The sequence below is a fragment of the Tigriopus californicus genome, chromosome 3 (assembly GCF_007210705.1).
Source record: "Tigriopus californicus strain San Diego chromosome 3, Tcal_SD_v2.1, whole genome shotgun sequence".
Lineage (NCBI taxonomy): Eukaryota > Metazoa > Arthropoda > Copepoda > Harpacticoida > Harpacticidae > Tigriopus > Tigriopus californicus.
In genome coordinates this window covers 3,957,535-3,972,161 of record NC_081442.1, presented here as the reverse complement: position 1 = coordinate 3,972,161, position 14,627 = coordinate 3,957,535, and the positions used below count along the sequence as shown (strand labels likewise).

General features: G+C 45.5%; 1 protein-coding gene across 3 annotated transcripts; it reads right to left on the bottom strand.

Moving 5' to 3' along the window:
- Positions 1-119: 119 nt before the first annotated feature.
- LOC131877482 (protein kibra-like) lies at positions 120-13,868 on the bottom strand. Of its 3 annotated transcripts, none has more exons than XM_059223162.1 (13): positions 13,501-13,868; positions 8,182-8,315; positions 7,679-8,062; positions 7,328-7,510; positions 7,029-7,188; positions 6,367-6,616; positions 5,364-5,453; positions 4,406-4,629; positions 2,462-3,481; positions 1,874-2,369; positions 1,515-1,808; positions 1,077-1,439; positions 120-995 (listed from the first exon to the last, which is right to left on the bottom strand). In XM_059223162.1, exons 1-13 carry the CDS (start codon positions 13,716-13,718, stop codon positions 576-578), a joined length of 4,236 nt encoding a protein of 1,411 aa, XP_059079145.1. In that variant the 5' UTR covers positions 13,719-13,868; the 3' UTR covers positions 120-575. The 3 variants fall into 3 exon arrangements, with proteins under 3 accessions (XP_059079145.1, XP_059079146.1, XP_059079147.1); XM_059223163.1 differs by having other exon boundaries at positions 7,328-7,507; XM_059223164.1 differs by lacking the exon at positions 7,328-7,510.
- Positions 13,869-14,627: the final 759 nt, after the last annotated feature.

Here is a 14,627-nt window from a genome sequence, read left to right as displayed (position 1 = left end):
AAGATCCGATTCTCAAGTACATTTTGATGAGAACCGGTTCTTGGGCGTTCTTCTACTTGAAAGAAGTGGCCTACATTTTGTATGGGCAACCCAGAAATCGTCAAGCAGTATTGAACATGTCGCTTTTAGTTATCTATTTTTCGATTTTCGCCACGTATTAGGTAGAAGACACGAACGTGTCAATGAAACAGAGTCACGTATGGGATGACACGGCCAGTTCCCAGGAACAGTAACACTCGAAGGGAGACACAATTATCCGTGGGCAACGGGTTCCACGCACTTTTGGGCGGCCCTTACATATCTTCAACAATTAGCACCATACTTGAAAACAATACACAGAATAAGGCCAAAAGAGGAAGGAAGTGGATAGGAGGAAATAAGAGGTGAGTTCTGTATGAATCTTCATGTAAGGAGCGCGGATGATGAGATGGAAGTTATATTGCATGTTCCATCCCCTTTGGGATAATGGGAGAGAGGGCGGTTGGGGTGCTTTTGATTCACAAGGGTGCCTCATTTTCACATTTAGGTTGAGCAAAGCTTCGTCCACGAGACGGAAGCTCTCGAGTAGGCACGTTCTAAACAATGACTCCAATGTCCGGATCGATCTCATAGGTGAAACGCTCTTGAACATTTTCGAGACTACGTGAACGAGGTGGATTTGGCTCACTATCCACTACGCTTTCTTCCAGGCTCAGTTGATCCAATCGAGACGTGAGGGCGTGCTTCAGGGTGGATCCACTCTCGGAGGCCGTGTCCTCGTCCTCGACCTGTTCCGCGTCGGAGTCAATTTCGGAAGTCGTGATCACGGCGGGGACTTCATTCTTGATAGTGGTAAAGAAGGCCATCTTCTCCTTGAAAGCCAGAATATCCAATTGACCTTTGGAGGCGGTCTTCATCTTCCTCAGTTTGTAGATATCACGATCAGTTTTTCTCAACATTTTCTCTATGCGCTTTTCCTCTTTCGATTTACTAACAGACTGATTGTCCGTCTGCAACTGGAAAATACAATGCATACATGATTGAAGGCTTCTAGTACTTGCGCCATTTTTAACAAATTGAATATGCACAAACTCTACCTTGGACATGATTTGCTGCAAGTTTTCTTGTTCCTGGAACCACATGGGCAATTCCTTGTTTCCTTTTCCTCGCTCACTTTCTAGCTTGTCCTTGATGTCTTTCAAGCGATCAATCTCGTCTTGAAGAAGTTTCAGCTTGGTCTGTTGAGCTGCAAGATCAAGTTCCAAATCCAAGGAGGTTTTTATGGACGGAATTTTGGCACTGGAGGACCCAGACTTGGACATGGACTTGCTGGAATGACTTTTCAACGGGGAACGAGGAGCGTTGGCGGGCACTCGCAAAGATCGGCGTTCCAACATGGAACGTTGGAAAGCCAATCGCTTCCGGATTGACATGGCCGAATCTGAGTCACTTCGAATGAGCTATAAAGACAACGAAATCAATATGGGATAAAAAATGGTTATCCAAGTATTATCACTCCTTCGGTTATGTCTTACTCTGCAGTTGTAATCACTCTTGTTGATGGGAGCACTGGGTGAAAACGTTTGCGATCTTTTTACCAAAGCAGACACAGAATCAGCCACAGGTCCACTTTTTCTCGGAGAGGCACTCGGCTGCAGAAAGACACACTCGGTATTCGTTTCTTTATCTGCCAAATCTTGCGGCAATTGGGCCTGATCATTTTCAATCTGGTCTTGATCCAAGGCGCTCAAAGTGAACATGATCTCTTTTTCTGTAGGAAGCATTTCTGCGTGGTGGAGAGCACTCTCATCGTTCTCATCATCCGACGGCTGAAAGAAAATGATCGACTTGAAGCATATGCGATAAGGCCGTTAAAATCACTTGTCGTTCAAACCTCGAACTCCCCATTAACCACACTGAGGTCACCAGCAGCGATTCCAAATTGAGCCATCAATGCTTCGGGTCCAATATTTCGAGTGAGTGTGGACGTTTGGGAGGATATGATGGTGGATTCGTCGCTGCTTTCCTCTTTCAAAGTGCTTTGCTTGCTGGAGATAGCACTACTTAGCGCACTTTCATGATGATTTTGCGGCCTACTTTCATTAGGCTGACGCATAAAGTGGTAGCTCAAGATGTTGTACCACTGAACGCGGACGGTTTTGATGTCAAAGTCGGCCAAGCTGACTTGAGCCGCGCCAAGACATTCCTCACGACCATCAGGAGCAGTGGACCAAACGTTCACTTGAAGGGTCTTGGAACCCAGTTTGTTCCGCGAAACGGACACTGGAAACGTCTCTCCGAAAGTGGGCTTGTGGATGTTGGTCACGGATTGGGAGCAGAACGTCCAATTCGTAGACACCGGGGATGGCAGTAAAGACGCCTTCATGCATCTAGAATGAAAAATACGAATAAAAACCAGACAGATTCGGGTTTGAATGTTTTGGCGAAAGGTTGCATTTTTAGAGGACTGCCGCGAACTTACATTTTTCGATTTTCCGGTATGAAAAGAGCGGCGAGGTTCCGCGCCCGCTCGAGGCCAATGTGTAATAGAGAGTCACTCAAAGAGTATCTTAGGCTGATTTGAACTTGAGCAGTTTCCAGAGAGGACGAGAGGCCTCCGATTTCGCTTTGTTTCCTCGTGGAGGCCTCAAACACACCCGAGTCTCCGGCTACGGATTCTTCACTTATACCCGCCGATGCCACCACTGAGGCACTTGAAGACAACACAGCCGACGAGGCCTTGCTTTGGATCCCACTGGTGAAGGATAAGGGCTCGTTCACCGACTCGGATATGGGTGAAAGAGGCTCGGAGGGGTTGTTGAAGTCATCAGTAGATTGCATTAAGGCACTGTTGTAGGTTTCGCGGCCCAAGTTTTCGGATATGGTGGACAATTTGGGCGGCATGGCTCTGTTCCCAAGCTTAAAGTCGGTCAATTCGGGTAAGGACACTTTATTCACCTCTAAATGCATGTGCTGTTGTTGGTGTTGAAGTCTCCGCTGTCGTTCGTTAGAACCCAGAAATGCTTGTTCGTACGAAGGTGGTTGGAGTTGAGCATCTTGAGGGCTCACGGGAGGCGAGACCGAATTCAGAGAGCTTCGGGACGAGAAATTGCTTATTTGATTCATTTGAGACTGACTGAGGGGCGAGGTTTCGCTTTCAGGGGTCAGAAGGGAGGATGATTCATCATTGGAGGACGAGGATTCAGATTGCTTTTCGGTGGCATTGTTGTTTAAGATCTTGTCCACGCGTCGGTGAAGGTCGAGCATTGAAGGATCGGACGGAGTGGTAGTGGATAAGCCATAGATATCGGTGAATGAGAGGGAGGACAAGGAGCCTTTGGATGAGGCATGGGATGAGGATAGGGATCCGAGTGAGGAGGACGAACTCATGGACATGGTTGACGCCGACAGAAGCTTCAACTGAGATTCAAGCCGAGAAACGGCGCGAAGACCATCCCGGAGTTGTTGGAGGAGAATCTGCTTATCCTCGTGTATTTTGAGCCTGGAACGTGGACAAGACTTTGAATTAGGCCAAGTACGTCCGTAATTGATTGCAAGGGCCATTTTTGTGATTTGACTGCCTCGTCACTACTTTAAAATGTCGAGCAGAGTTTTTTGCCTTCTGCTCTTTTGCTCTTTGGTCTTGCCTGACAACATGTTTCAAATTTATGATCTAGATTATTTTATGAGGCCCTCGCACTGGAACAAGATGCGAGGAATGCCTGATTGATAATATTCTTGTGCGCCAGATTCATGGATGTGGATTTGTGGACTTTACGAGATTCAAAATCTGCATTCTTGCACACACCATGGTCGACGCATTTTGATCTCGAATGGGGCCGAGGATCTGTGATGCACAAACTATTTCAACTGGAAAGTGCTTCTTCGTTCACGTAATATTGCGCCCGACAGAGGATGATGTGTCCTCAACATTTCTCGGATGAAGCCAATGATGATAACGAAGCAGACCCACGCGATTGTGCTATGCTATAAATTTCAGCGCCTTCAAAGCGAGCATTTCTTCGGCCCGAGATCATTCCCATCTTGATAGGGGGCTCATCAGACAAGATAGGAATGAAATCATTGACCGGTTTCCCCCCTTCTCCCTTCCTCCTTACGACTTATTTCGAATCGACGAAACCTTCTCCGACTTTGTCTCGAAACTTGCACAACAGATGATGATGATCATGATGATGATCATGATCATGGCAAGTGTCCCTTGTTGGCTAATGCCCCGGTTGTTATTGTCTATCCTAACGATTTGCCCTAAGCCTAGTGTTTCTGGCGTTTTTTCAAAGGTTCAAGCCATGCCCAAATTGTGTTGCCAAGCCCAATTCCATCATAAGCAAACCCCCATAAAAACTGGCGTCAAAGGCCTTGCTACAGAGTTGCGACGAGTCTGCGGGATTATTAGCAATCAAGTCACCTCTCCGCGATCCGGCGATTGCTGATTTCCATGGCGTTGTTGAGGTCTTGCTCAAGGCGGCGGATCTTTTCTCGGATCTCTGTCATCTCGTGATTGGATCGCGATCGAGGTGTGATTGATCGCAATTCTCGGAGGAGTTGCTCTTTGTCCTGGATCAGGAGCAGACGATCCTTATCAGATTCCAGTTGGCCAGGAAGCATGCGCTCCTCCAACGATGCCAAACTCTGCAAGCACGAACGAGAAAAGAGAACTTGAAACTTCATGTATTAACTATCTGTGGGATATGATTTCCCCATTGTCAGTGTGCCAAATCTTGTTTTGTCCCTTCTCTTTCGGCTCTGTCTCTCATGAATGCTGGGCGGCGTAGAAGCGAAAATTATTCAAGAGTGTTCTTCCTTGTTCTTGTTCCACATGCCCCGTCATTGATTCAGACTCAATGTCTTGAGGAAACATCAAGAAGCCTCGAGGCAAACATTCCATTTGTGTTAGGCCCAAGCAAAAAAAAAGTGACACATTACTTAACAACAACAACGCCATCAGCAAGTGCAGTTGGAAGTAATGGTCATTGGTCATTTCAGGGTTAGCCTCATCACGGGAATGTGCTTCGCCGCATTCTTGCGAGAAACGATGATGTTTTTCCCCGTTGCTTCTGGCCCACATCCAACCTTGTGTTCAAAGATCATGGCTGCAAAGCATGCCACTACTTCAGGTCTGTGGTATTCGAACATTTCCACGTTTCGTCGTTCGGCAAGGTGGAAAATTTGAATTTCTCAGAAATGATTAGTATGACTTGGCTGAGAAGACTCTTCTCCGTCTCACCTCAAAATCAGGCTTCTCGAGAAAAAATAACGCCTTTTCTGGATCATTAACCCTACTGAGTTCTGATGGACAGCAAAATCCGGTCGGGTACTCGGTCTCCTTTAGTAGAAGTGAGTGACTTGGGGAACAAACAACATACCTGCTGAATATCTTGGACATATCGCCGGGCCTCGTCGTATTGGAGCCGGAGTTTGGCCATTTCCGCCAGTCTCGTACCCACAGGGATCATCTGAAATGGACAATGCGGATCGATCATTCGCTTCGTTCCAATAATAGCGCTGCATTCCATGAGAATTGAGAGCCTATAAGCCCGGGAGTCAGCATGTATGTAGAGTCGAGCCAGTCAGGCTTTGGGATTTGCTACGACGACATACCCGCCCCAAAGTGTACTTCCTCGAACAAATGAGTAATGAGGCCATTAATCCTGGAATTGGGGCCGCGGATTTTTTGCCCTCTTTTTTTTGGCCGTACCATGATTATTTTTTCGATCAAGAACTTGTACTTTGACAAGATTTTCTTGCCTGGATGATTCAGCAGAAGATTGCTGAGAAATCTAAGACAGTGAATAGAGAGAGAAAGAGAGCAAGAGCTAGGAGGAAGTCTCTGGGCCAGTTAGGAGTGATGGAATGTCAATAGCCGGATTGCTCGCATTGTTCTGTCTTCGCCCTTTCTTTACGATGTTGCTCATTAATGAATTCACTCCGAAAGACATCTACATTTAATAGATTCCTCGGAATTATCCGAGGCATCTTGTTAATCTCGGCTTAAGCAAAAGCAATCCAGCGTGTTCTTCCCTGCCAGAAAAATCAGTACTCGCTATGCAAAACTTGAGGTGTTCATCGCTACAGGACATGATGATGAGGTGGGTCTTCCTTCGTGTGCTAGCTAACTCCTCGTGGCATGCCGACATGCCTACCTCGGCGGCATACTTCTTGTCTAGGACGTAGAGGAGTGTAGTAGATAGGCTATGTATGTATAGCCTTGCGGTAGTAGTTGGAGTAGAAGTCCCAGCACCGCAGTAGGTATACAGTACACGTACAGTATATCCGATATATATGTACACGGGTCCGTGGTCCGTAGTAGAAGGTGCGTGGAAAGAATTCCTAGCCACCGTCGTCGTATGTTGAATAGAACTCACTCACCTCCCCAGAAATATCTGTTTGAGAAGCTGTGGAGAATTTTTCCATTGGAGCCGAACATACGTCAAGCGAGCTCTCGGAATGTTGCAACCGCGTCAAATCATCTTTGAGACAAGCCAGGCTCTTCATGAGCTCAATTTTCTCCTGCTCCCCCACGGAAAGTGACTTTTGGATGTGGTACAACTCATTCTTGATGGCTTGGGCCTCCTCTAGCGTCAGGTTGTGTTGCTCATCCGAGTATTTGGCACTCACGCTAAAAGACAACAATGGGAAGAAGACTAGTTGAATATTATTCGCCTAATTACCACACCAACTCCGACCAAGGCGAAAAAAAGTCCAGAAGGTCCCAACCCCATCATCGCAGACGATGAGAGATGACGGAGAGATCCCTATCTCACTCAACAATGTTGCATTGTGCGGAATGTGGGACTCTTAAATGTGGTGGTAACTGTTGGCAGAAAACTGGTTTTGGCAAAGTAGGCGAGGACCCCATTCGCTCGCCGCTCTTTGCCATCTACCACTAAAAAGATGATGCTCCTTCTGAACAGAGATTAGAGAGGCCCGTGGATTGCCTCATTGCCAACATCAATTGACCCTGTTCTCCCGTTCCGAAACGCAAAGGACCCTTTAGGGGGGTGAATTCATGAAAATGGGAATGCACTCACTTGGCCAAGGTTTCGACGCCTTTCTGTTTGTAGGACATCTCGGTGTCAATGTTGGCCAATTCTTGTTTCAGCCTTTGCACTCGGGCCTTGGCATGCTGGACGTCGGACTTCAAAAGGTCCGGATCATACTTTGTACTCGAAACTGAACCAGTGGAGTTCACTGAAAAGATAATGGAAGGTTTAAGGAGACTTCTCAAATACTTTAAGGTTAGCATATCGTTTTAGCACAAGGAGAAAGGCAACGTTGAAAAGGTCCGAGGGGGAAAAAAAGAGGATGCAAGAAATGAAGTGGCACTCACAACTCGTCTGTGAGGCATGGAAGCCTTTACACAAGGCCGTGTAAAGGCCGTCCTTGGCATTAAGATAAGGGGACGTGGAGGCCGAGCCACAAGCCGAGGCTGGAACCGACGCCGATTTAGCCGAACCATACCCATAATTAGACATGCGAGAATATGTGGAAGGTGTGGGTGAAGAATGAACTGCTAAATAAGGAAAAAAGACACCGAATAGATAGTGGTTCCGTATTATTGATCCCATAACCAGTGGTGCACCAAGAAGTGATACACATGTGTTTAGAAGGGTTAATTGACATGTAAAAAAAATTGCAACAGAAATGCACCCAATGCCGTCAAATACAAGGATTGGCTTACATGAGGAATTGCTGGCCGACAGAGCTGTCAACGTGTTGTTTAGATGTCTGAATTCGTCTTGAGCCAGGTGTAACCTCTGTTGCTTGATGTCCACCAGTTCTTGTTTGGCTCGAAGGTCACATTCCGCCGTGGCCAGATATTGTCGAAGCATGTCCTCCTGAAGGCCACGCCACTCAGGGTTGGGCTCCAGTGTTCCATTGGGCAACCCTGGCGCATGATGAAGAAGGGGCAAGGGTGGCAAACCTGTCGGGTAGGATGGGTAATGGCCATGGGAAGAATGCTGCTGAGGCACAGGAACATGATGGTTGCTGAGTCTGGACTGAGACACCTCATGAAGAGAAGGGGCTGGTTGGAGGGAGGAGGAACAAGACGAGGCCAGAGACCCTAGACATAGGAAAAAAACGCGTGATGTCATTGGTAAGAATCGTTTTTTTTTAATCCTGTAGGTATCCAAAGAGAGAAAGACAACCGGCAGAAAACAGTTGTTCAATGATGAGACTCACTATTGCTATCTGCCAATTGGCAGGATGACAAGGTTGGCAGCCTTCGGTGGCCTTGGCTTGCGGAATCTGGCACCATTTGCTCCCAGTGATTCATGGGAACCGGCTCCGATACATTTGAACTCGAATGATGATAGCTGCAAGAAGAAAGGATACAATCCATGAAGCTTCGGCCTTTTTGCTTCAGCACTTCAGCAATTAAGACTCGTTAAAGTTAAAGAGGAATAATATCAAATCCTTCGATATACAAATATATTCACCCCGGTAACATGATTCTGATAAGATTTAGTTTATTGTTGTTCAATTTGAACATCTTAATCTCCTGATCATGAAGCAATCCCTGAGATCTGCTTCATCAGTCAAACCAGGTGTTAAAACGAGAGCAAAAATATGTTTCTCTGTTTCTAGTAGTTCCAAGGAAAAATCAATATTTGTCATACGTTGCTTTTTTTTCTCACTAACTAGCCACTATGTTGGCTAGCTGTCTCATTGGAAAGTGTGTCTGCACTCAGATTCGATTTCCTCTACACAATGTTCAGAAAGTGCATGTTTTTCTAGATAAACAACAAGAGCTGATGGCGCATTGTGGATGATGATGAGTAATGTCCCAGGAATGTTATCATCACTCGCACACTTCGATTTCCATCCTCATCATTGATGGTAAACAGAAAATGGGTTCCCGGACTCCCAAGGAATGTTCGAAACGAGCACGGAATATGCAATCCTTGGAAAAGCTTTTTACGGTGGGAGGGAGGACGCAATAAATTGATTTGTTTCGTTGAACCAGTATAGCACTATAAAGGTACACGTCAAGTAAAAGGCTTTCGGGTGAATTCCTAGGTTAAGAGATTAGTGGGGTTCGCTCATCAGGGAAAGCGAAAGTTCCGACCAACAAAATTGATCTACATCGATTATGCTTTCCATCATCGATTACCAAAGACAAAGGCGAGGGAAGAAATCTAGAAAAAATGCATTAATGCGTGGGTTCGGACAGCATGATGCTACAATCCGAAAATGAAATCAAACCAGTCCCTAAATCTGAATTGACCATTGAACCCTTTGCCATTCTTTTCGGGTCACGTTGGAGTTGCATTTCCTCTATGCTAAATCCTTGAGAGGTGAATACTTCATTGCTAAAGGCAAATATTTGGTTAAAAGCTTAAAAACGAAATGTAGTACATACTGGCAATAGTCGTGCCAATAAGATAAGAGCATTTTTTGGCTGTTTGCTTTACCGGAGTGATACGAAACAGCCAATCTGATCCAATTTCACCTCTCAAGGTCTCTGCAATACTGCTGTCTGTCTGTCTGTCTGTCTGTCTCAAGTCCGTCGAGAGAGATTTCTGGACGAACGATGGATGCATTAATCAGCCTCAAGTTCTGACCGCAACTATTGAAAGAATGCCTGATGAACAAATTTCACCAGATTCATCACTGTTCCCGAATCCTTTGCTGGGCGAGTCTGAGCGTTCGTTGGCCAACCCAAGAAGGATTGGCAATGGAGAAGCGACAGAAGCTTCGGGGGCATTTTTTTGTGGAATTTGCAAGCTAAGCGGCGACCTGGGATGCAATCCATTTCCAAATTCTCCCCTCTTTTCTCGGTTGGCCTGATGTTTACGGGGTTGCGCATACCTTTTCATCTCGGCCTCCTTCTCACTCGCACGCTCATTCTCTCGTGCATATTTAGCATTCCCTTCATAATAGAATCTTGGAACCCCCGTGAAAGGATCCAAGAACCTCTCCCTTGTTTTCCAATGCAAATTCATCCTTCTAGGTTAACACAACCAACCTGGGGCATAGAAATTAAAAATTCGAGGCTGCGAAATGTGACAAGACGGAGAGAAGATTATGGCTTGGGCTTGTTAAGATGTGAATTTTCGCACGTCCATTCATTCTCATGAATCACCCTGTTTGAGTGAGTGACTGCATGCAATATGAACGGAGTAAGTGAACATAGAGATGCGCTCGAATGAAACACAGAGAGAACAGGGGGAGGCAGAAAAGGCATGACATTCCATTGGATCCATTCCTGCACAACGTTGCCAGTTAAATCAACTCGAAATTGTCTCAGATCGTGTTCGTTCGTTGAACGTTGAGCTGCCGTCTAAATTCGAGGTTTCAAGTCGGTGTAGTCGGCTCAAATCCCCTTAACTAAAGGTTCTTCGTGAATGAGACAACGAGCGAGGCAGGGAGGCCACAACACTGAAGTAGTAGTAGTAGTAGTAGTAGTAGTAGTAGTAGTAGTAGTAGTAGTAGTAGTAGTAGTAGTAGTAGTAGTAGTAGTAGTAGTAGTAGTGGCATTGAGATGAGAGTCATTCAACAGGAAGAACTTCAAAGACTCAGGAATGCAGCCGTTAAACAGGGTTGCCACATACCGAATTCCAAAGAGCGAAACTGGAAACGACAAGGCTTATCAAGTCTATGGTACCTATCATATGTATGTATATGAACATCCAAGGGAGTGGAGGGCACATTTGTCAGTGTCAACTATCAACGCCAGGGTGCGGGGCAATCAGAGAAATATAGTCCATGATTGATCGTGTCACCCTGTAGCCGAGATTCATTCGACCTTTTCCCATGCCCATGTAATTTGACAAGAATGTGTATAAGAACTTGCGAGTTCGAGAAAAGCTTAGGAATTCGCTCCATTTAGAATGTCCGACGATACTGAGAGAGTAGAGTTCTAAGCAACCTCAAACTCCGGAGGAGACTAGTAGACATTTAAACAAACACGCTCTTTCTTTCTCTCTTTCTCTCTCTCTCTGATTCTCTGAGTCTTCTGGGATAAGTCCGAAAAACACTGACAAGTATGTAGTAACTCGTGTGTTCGCATTCCATTCCTCTCCTAATAACAGGTCAAAGTCTCACACAGGTGCGTTTGTAATGATGAATATCGATCGTTCCTTCGTCGAGGACTCGATCAGTTGAAACCAAGGGTGAGCCTCTTCAAAGGAACTCGTTTTTCAAAATTATTCGTTTCTTTCCTCAACGGACTGGGACTGCCATAAAACTTTGTGGCCTTGCTTCAACACCTACTCAGAAAATGGGCCAAGCGGAATTCCTAACCACTCGAGAATCACACATTCACACACACACACACACACACACACACGCACACTCAGATATTTGCCCTGCAAAAAAGACAGAGATGCATCACGCCTCATGGCAAGAAGAGGGATGTTATGACTTCCATTTAGGGCTGATTTAGTAGAGTTCAACTCGTCTTTCAGACAATTGCAATTTACATCGAAATTGTTGTTGCCATTTCTATTTCGGGAAGATCTGATTACTCTTCTCACCCAATGAGGTAACCTTCCAAGGTGTTCAAGATATACTCCGAATAATCAAAATGGAGCCATAACTTTAAACTATCCATACTTACCTAGTTACATATTTCCTGATTTTACCATCTTGCCAATACCATTCTGTGCACGTTGTGTTTTTGAGGGATTGTAAGCAAAAAAAAACAAACCATGAAAATATGGGGGCCCATGGGAATTGCAAAAGAATTCTTAATTCATAGAAACTATCATTTATTGAATAACCAGGGTTGCCTTTACTCCATTCAAGAACTTTCCGGATTATGCCCATTTTGGAGGGTTTTTTCCATAAAATAGCAAGCTCGTTGATGAAAATACCATTCAGCCAATATTGGTCGATTGATGACGACTTTCAAGTTTATTTCAGCAATACTAAAACGGAAACTTCTAGTGATAAGAGTAGTCATGACATGACACATTTCTTTTTCCAGGTGACTTGTGAATTCGGTAAAGATTGAAAGACTTATCTGGCTTTTTCATCCTGAAAGACTTAGGGACACGTTATTGTTAGTATGAGAGGATAAACTCCTTGAGAATTTGGCAAATAAGCGTTTATAAGGTTAATTCTTCTGGACACTGGGAAATAAGTGGGTTGCGATCGATGGAACAGACACCATGGTTTGAAATGCTTTGGAATGCAGATTGGTTTTCGAGAGTTTTCAAAACCACTCCAAGCCAATTGTTGAGTCTTGCGTCAAAAATATTCAAATGGAAACAATCAAGTTCACCAGCTTGAAAGCAAAATAGGCAATTCGTTAAGGAGATCGATTTAGGAATGATATTGTGAGAAGGTTTTGGCATGAGCAAAAATAACCAGCCACCATCATCATTCTCATCATGAACATGAGGCCTTTTGAGACCGTTGGTTTTTGCATGGTTCTAACTTGGGCTTAGGATTTGAATTTAATCTCCCAAAAGTTGACTCCGATGATTTATTAGGGAGTAGGAGGCATTTGTCTGATGACTTTGTTCCTCAGAACCCTCCTCCTTAGAGGATAGCTCCACACCCTTTGTCGCAAATTGGAATGCTGTTGAGCAAGCTCTTTAAATGGTTTTTTTCCTCCCTCTTTCAAAATTGGCATCAATAACTTGGCCAAACTCTCCTTCCACCTTCACAGACTTGATTTGTGGCCCTGTGCATGCCGATAGAGTTGGCATAGAAGCTCTCATCTAATACTAGCGGGTTTATCTGTGGTAAGACAGGAATGTTGGTGGCGCAAAAAAATGGGTGGTATGCCTACATTTCAAATTAGTCGTTCATGATGTACGAGCTGAAATATTGCGATCTCAATCTGGGAGCGCAAAAAAGCCCTGGCGATATTTGATGAAAGAGCTTCAAACTATCATGGGCTTTATCTAGGTTTTGCTAATTTGAATCCTAATTCGAGCCTCCAGTCCACCTCTCACGGCCAGAACAAACTGATTGAGTGGCAGAATTTGAGAGATCCTTGTGTGTGTGTGTGTGTGTATGTGTGTAAGGAGGCTATTAGTTCTTTCTTTCCAAACGGATAAAGTAATTCCTCCCAAAGTCTGTTATTGGAGTACTTGGGACTCCCTCTCGAGAGCTGTTCGTGCATTTGCGTAGTGCGAGACAGGAAGAGAACATTTCACATTTTTGCCACTTGAGGGCGCTTTTCTCAGCCATTTGTAGTACAGGCTGCTGGATGGAGCAATGTGAGCATTTGTAAACTAAACTCTTTTTGTTTGGACTCCCTTGAAGAGACGGGATGCGAGGAAGACTTCGTTGAGAGAGAAACGGCACAAAAATCTTGCAAATTTGTCGAGGCCGAAACACCTATTTGGCAAAATCTACTATACGGGGATCATCATCTGCAGAATGGCAGTATACATAGGTGGTGGTGATGGCGTTAGTAGCAATAAGAGCAGTAGTAGTGGTAGTAGTAGTAGTACTAAGAGTGGCAGTCAGAGGCAATGCCAGCGATGGTAGGAGTAACAGCATTAGGAGTAGCAGTGGTAGGTCTGGTTGAGTTGGCCTCCTTACCTGCGATTGAGCTGAATTCTTGGATCTATCCATGTTGTTTTCTTTGTGTTGTGATCAATGTAGTAAACCTTTCCATCGAAGTCTCTTCCCACGTCCCAACCCTGAGGTAGAAGAGCACTTTCCGTTGTCGGCACACTATTATTCACATCCACATAGCTCATAGTATGATTATTATTGTTAGATTCATATTCTTCACTCTGTCGTTTCTCCTTGGGCATTCTACCCTAAGAGCGAGGCTGCTGCTGACGACACTCTCACCGTGCACAGTCTCACTCGTTACTGACACTCTTGTCCATGATTACCACCGCACACTGCTCCTTCAACTATCAAGTCGCTCCTTGATCAAGAGGATGGGGAGAGGATGCCTCCTACCGACGGCGATTCGCAGAGCCTCGAGCCGCCTCCAAAGCGCACCACCTATATTCACGAATCCCGGCGGAACGAGAGCTAGGAACGTCGAGGCTCAAACAACCGAGGACCTATCCAAGCACTCCCGAACTTCGGCTTCGGATCAGCGGACCTGCCAAATGGTAGATGATGGAAACGGATGCTGGCAGTGAGTGAGTGAGTGAGTTAGTGAGTCAGTAGGAAGACGCAGATCGGGAGAGGGAGCAGAGTAGGAGTCCACTGCCGTTTGGACCGGGCCTCCAACGAGATGAACGAACAAATTCCCCTTTCACTCCTCCCCCCCCCCTTAGTTTGGGAGGGAAGGTCTGGAAAGTTAGAGCAGCAGGGCGAGCCGATGATCCCAAGTTTTTAACCTGTGTGAAGGAGGAGTGTTGAGACAGTGCGCTACCCCGGCTAACGCGAGTACGGGGAGATTCCAGGTTCCATAGGATTGCCACATACCTTTCAAGTGACCAGTCATGGGCTTTAATCATTGCTTATTAGGGTTTAATTTGCCCATTTCCGCAGAAACGGAAAAGATGCCAAGGTGCCATTTTCGCGTATCTTCATCGCTTGCTTGTGATGCCAGAAATCAGTCAAGAATTTGTCTTTACATGCCAAGGTGTCATCGCATCACTTGCAATCTGAAACTTATTCTTGACGGTAATATCGCCAAACTGCGGTTTCAAACCTACCAGAGGGCCCTGTGTCTTGGCTACGGTAGCAAGGTATGCTGTACG

Coding starts and splice junctions, on each gene's coding strand:
- LOC131877482 (XM_059223162.1), bottom strand. CDS start 13,718: ATGCCCAAGGAGAAACGACAGAGTGAAGAATATGAATCTAACAATAAT. Junction 4,630..5,363: donor ATGTCCAAGATATTCAGCAG/GTATGTTGTTTG, acceptor TCGTGCTTGCAG/AGTTTGGCATCGTTGGAGGA. Junction 2,370..2,461: donor ATACCGGAAAATCGAAAAAT/GTAAGTTCGCGG, acceptor TTTTCATTCTAG/ATGCATGAAGGCGTCTTTAC.